At 53.9% G+C, this 5,000-nt stretch overlaps 1 protein-coding gene across 3 annotated transcripts in view; it reads right to left on the bottom strand.

The window, feature by feature from the left end:
- Positions 1–5,000, bottom strand: part of LOC110534158 (nuclear receptor subfamily 4 group A member 3) — a 35,895-nt gene that overhangs the window by 7,023 nt on the left and 23,872 nt on the right. For all 3 annotated transcript variants that reach the window (XM_036966896.1, XM_036966901.1, XM_036966904.1), the window contains 3 exons: positions 4,631–4,760; positions 3,291–3,454; positions 2,652–2,851 (listed from right to left, as the gene is read on the bottom strand). In XM_036966896.1, coding sequence (XP_036822791.1) covers positions 2,652–2,851; positions 3,291–3,454; positions 4,631–4,760 — 494 coding nt within the window. The remainder of the gene's footprint in view (positions 1–2,651; positions 2,852–3,290; positions 3,455–4,630; positions 4,761–5,000) is intronic.

Genomic DNA, 5,000 nt, shown 5'->3' with positions numbered 1-5,000 from the left:
AAGTAACATACACATGCTAAAAGCAGTGAGTGTGAGTATGTCAGTGTGTGTGTGTGTGTGTGTGTGTGTGTGTGTGTGTGTGTGTGTGTGTGTGTGTGTGTGTGTGTGTGTGTGTGTGTGTGTGTGTGTGTGTGTGTGTGTGTGTGTGTGTGTGTGTTTTCTGTCCCAGACAACTACTTAGACAAAAGGATGAGCTTGTACCCCTCCCTTTGCCATCCCATAAATTTAGCCAACCACATACTCTAGGGGTCAGTACAGTAACCCATAGCAACGCTGTGGTACAGACAGGCTGGGGTGCTCACAATGGCACTGTAGGTATCCACAAACGCACACACAGACACACACAGACGTACACACACACACACACAGACACACACACACACACACACACACACACACACACACACACACACACACACACACACACACACAGACACACACACACAGGAGCTGAAGTTTGGCCATTACAGTTTAGACAAACTGAAGACTTATAGAATGTTCTGAAGTAGAAACATGACGTCAGCTCTAAAGTTGACTCAGCTCTGTCAATAAATGACTGGTTCTTCCCTCTATAAACACTCACATGCCTACACACACACACACACACACACACACACACCAACTTCTGTACGTCAGACACCAGACTCAAGGGATCGGAACCGTGTGTCCGTCATGATGATCTCCATTCATAAAGAAAAGAAAACACAGCTAGGGACAAGGCCGTGTAGGTGTGGCCAGGTAGGTGTAGGCAAGGCCGTGTAGATGTGGCCAGGTAGATGTAGGCAAGGCCAGGTAGGTGTGGCCAGGTAGGTGTAGGCAAGGCCATGTAGGTGTGGCCAGGTAGGTGTAGGCAAGGCCGTGTAGGTGTGGCCAGGTAGGTGTAGGCAAGGCCGTGTAGATGTGGCCAGGTAGATGTAGGCAAGGCCGTGTAGGTGTGGCCAGGTAGGTGTAGGCAAGGCCGTGTAGGTGTGGCCAGGTAGGTGTAGGCAAGGCCATGTAGGTGTGGCCAGGTAGGTGTAGGCAAGGCCGTGTAGGTGTGGCCAGGTAGGTGTAGGCAAGGCCGTGTAGATGTGGCCAGGTAGATGTAGGCAAGGCCGTGTAGGTGTGGCCAGGTAGGTGTAGGCAAGGCCATGTAGATGTGGCCAGGTAGGTGTAGGCAAGGCCGTGTAGGTGTGGCCAGGTAGGTGTAGGCAAGGCCATGTAGGTGTGGCCAGGTAGGTGTAGGCAAGGCCGTGTAGGTGTGGCCAGGTAGGTGTAGGCAAGGCCATGTAGGTGTGGCCAGGTAGGTGTAGGCAAGGCCGTGTAGGTGTGGCCAGGTAGGTGTAGGCAAGGCCGTGTAGGTGTGGCCAGGTAGGTGTAGGCAAGGCCATGTAGGTGTGGCCAGGTAGGTGTAGGCAAGGCCGTGTAGGTGTGGCCAGGTAGGTGTAGGCAAGGCCGTGTAGGTGTGGCCAGGTAGATGTAGGCAAGGCCGTGTAGGTGTGGCCAGGTAGGTGTAGGCAAGGCCGTGTAGGTGTGGCCAGGTAGGTGTAGGCAAGGCCGTGTAGGTGTGGCCAGGTAGGTGTAGGCAAGGCCGTGTAGGTGTGGCCAGGTAGGTGTAGGCAAGGCCGTGTAGGTGTGGCCAGGTAGGTGTAGGCGAGGCCGTGTAGGTGTGGCCAGGTAGGTGTAGGCAAGGCCGTGTAGGTGTGGCCAGGTAGATGTGGCCAGGTAGATGTGGCCAGGTAGATGTGGCCAGGTAGATGTGGCCAGGTAGGTGTAGGCAAGGCCAGGTAGATGTGGCCAGGTAGGTGTAGGCAAGGCCAGGTAGATGTGGCCAGGTAGGTGTAGGCAAGGGCAGGTAGATGTGGCCAGGTAGGTGTGGCCAGGTAGGTGTAGGCAAGGCCAGGTAGATGTGGCCAGGTAGGTGTAGGCAAGGCCAGGTAGATGTGGCCAGGTGGGTGTAGGCAAGGCCAGGTAGATGTGGCCAGGTAGGTGTAGGCAAGGCCAGGTAGATGTGGCCAGGTAGGTGTAGGCAAGGCCAGGTAGATGTGGCCAGGTAGGTGTAGGCAAGGCCAGGTAGATGTGGCCAGGTAGGTGTAGGCAAGGCCAGGTAGATGTGGCCAGGTAGGTGTAGGCAAGGCCAGGTAAATGTGGCCAGGTAGGTGTAGGCAAGGCCAGGTAGATGTGGCCAGGTAGGTGTAGGCAAGGCCAGGTAGATGTGGCCAGGTAGGTGTAGGCAAGGCCAGGTAGATGTGGCCAGGTAGGTGTAGGCAAGGCCGTGTAGGTGTGGCCAGGTGGGTGTAGGCAAGGCCAGGTAGGTGTGGCCAGGTAGGTGTGGCCAGGTAGGTGTAGGCAAGGCCAGGTAGATGTGGCCAGGTAGGTGTAGGCAAGGCCAGGTAGGTGTGGCCAGGTGGATGTAGGCAAGGCCAGGTAGGTGTGGCCAGGTAGATGTGGCCAGGTAGGTGTAGGCAAGGCCAGGTAGATATGGCCAGGTAGGTGTAGGCAATGCCAGGTAGGTGTGGCCAGGTGGGTGTAGGCAAGGCCAGGTAGGTGTGGCCAGGTAGGTGTGGCCAAGTAGGTGTGGCCAGGTGGGTGTGGCCAGGTAGATGTGGCCAGGTGGGTGTGGCCAGGTAGGTATAGGCAAGGACATGTGTGTGTCACTCCTCCCCTCTTACCTGTGGGCCAATCGCAGGACGAAGAGCTCCAGGAAGGCGGAGTCTATGAGAAGGTTTTGGTCATCGCCGTGAAGCTCATTGAAGCCGGGTAGCCGGTCGGCCCAGCAACGCGTGGTCTCCATGGAGATGGTGAGCAGCCTATAGAAGAGCTGTATGTACTGGGTGTCAGAGGAGGAGGAGGGGGCTTCCGCCACACTGAACTATCGTACAGAAAGTGAGAGGGGAAGGAACGTTGTGGGTTAGAGATCAAAGGTTGGGTTGGAGAGAATGAGAGAGAGAAAGAGAGAAAGAGACAGAGACACACAGAGAGAGAGAGAGACAGAGAGAGAGAGAGACACGGAGAGACAGAGACAAATAGAGAGAGACACGGAGACAGAGACAGAGACAGAGAGAGAGCAAGAGAGACAGGGAGAGAGAGACAGAGAGACAGATACACAGAGACAGAGACAGAGAGACAGAAAGACAAAAAGAGAGAGAGACAGAGAGAGAGACAGAAAGAGAGAGACAGGGATAGAGACAGAGAGACAGAAAGAGAGACCGAGAGAGACAGAAAGACAGAGACACAGAGAGAGAGAGAGGCAGAGACACAGAGACAGAGAGAGAGAAAGAGATAGAGAGAGAGAGAGAGATGTAGCCCACCTGGCTGTAGTCCAGTTCCCTGGGAGTGCAGTGTGAGTAGGCCCTGAGCAGAGCAGAGAGCAGGCTGAGGGGAGGCGAGGGAGGCGAGGACTCCGCCTGCAGTGGGCTCTTTGGTTTGGAGGGCAGACGACCTCGACGGCCCTTCAGGTTGTCTGTACGCACCACTGAGGAGAGACCATAGAGAGAGACAGATCAGATTTCAGACAGGAGAGAGAGAGAGAGATCAGATTTCAGATAGGAGAGAGAGATCAGATTTCAGACACGAGAGAGAGAGAGAGAGAGAGAGAGAGAGAGAGAGAGAGAGAGAGAGAGAGAGAGAGAGAGAGAGAGCAGATTTCAGACAGGAGAGAGAGAGAGAGAGAGATCAGATTTCAGACAGGAGAGAGACCAGTACCACATTAGAGGGAGAAAAATGGTGAGGATAGCAGGTATGGCTCATTTTGGTAAACTCTGATGAAAGATGAAAATCCCAGTCCCATCCTTCCCACTGTTCCACCATTCCCATTGTTACTGGCCAGCAGAGGGCAGTGGAGCTGTTTGAGAGTTACTGTGGGAGAGTTTCTGTGTGAGAGTTACCGTGTGAGAGTTACTGTGGGAGAGTTACTGTGTGAGAGTTACTGTGGGAGAGTTACTGTGGGAGAGTTACTGTGTGAGAGTTACTGTGGGAGAGTTACTGTGGGAGAGTTACGGTGGGAGAGTTACTGTGGGAGAGTTACCGTGTGAGAGTTACCGTGGGAGAGTTACCGTGGGAGAGTTACCGTGGGAGAGTTACCGTGGGAGAGTTACCGTGGGAGAGTTACCGTGGGAGAGTTACCGTGGGAGAGTTACCGTGGGAGAGTTACCGTGGGAGAGTTACCGTGTGAGAGTTATCGTGGGAAAGTTACCGTGGGAGAGTTACCGTGGGAGAGTTACAATGGGAGAGTTACTGTGGAAGAGTTACTGTGGGAGAGTTACCGTGGGAGAGTTACCGTGGGAGAGTTACCGTGGGAGAGTTACTGTGGGAGAGTTACTGTGGGAGTTAGAGGGTGACATTAAATCAGGACTCCTGAGGGACCCACGGATTGTGTGGGTCCTAGAATCAGTAGGAGATGCCAGTCTGTCTGATTTTCACAGCTTAAGACCTTGTCTTACCAAAGCAAAATGTGTGCATTGGGCGTGTGCACCTGTGTGACTGCTGTATAGGCCAGACCATTACCGGCCAATCACACCATCATTAGAGATACACACCATGGAGACCAGGGGTCAGATTTACCTTATTAGAAGATGTGTTCTATAGGAAAATGAGCTAACGGGACTGATTGTGATTGTGCACGAGAGTTCGTGTGTGAGTGTGTTCCTACCCTCCTTCACCATGCCGACACTGAGGCACTTCTGGAAGCGGCAGTACTGGCAGCGGTTGCGTCTCCGTTTGTCCACCGGACAGTTCTTACTGGCCAGGCACACATACTTGGCATTCTTCTGCACCGTACGCTGTGGGGACACATATACAGAACAAGTGAGTGTGTGTGAGAGAGAGAGAGAGGGAGAAAGTGTGTGTGTGTGTGTGTGTGTGTGTGTGTGTGTGTGTGTGTGTGTGTGTGTGTGTGTGTGTGTGTGTGTGTGTGTGTGTGTGTGTGTGTGTGTGTGTGTGTGTGTGTGTGTGTGTGTGTGTGTGTGTGTGTGTCTGGATCAGCCACCACGGACAGGAAGAAGGGACACAATCAGCCACCA

This window comes from Oncorhynchus mykiss, chromosome 3 (assembly GCF_013265735.2).
Source record: "Oncorhynchus mykiss isolate Arlee chromosome 3, USDA_OmykA_1.1, whole genome shotgun sequence".
Classification (NCBI taxonomy): Eukaryota; Metazoa; Chordata; class Actinopteri; order Salmoniformes; family Salmonidae; genus Oncorhynchus; species Oncorhynchus mykiss.
The sequence above is the reverse complement of the archived record's forward strand: the minus strand, read 5'-3'. Positions and strand labels throughout refer to the sequence as shown.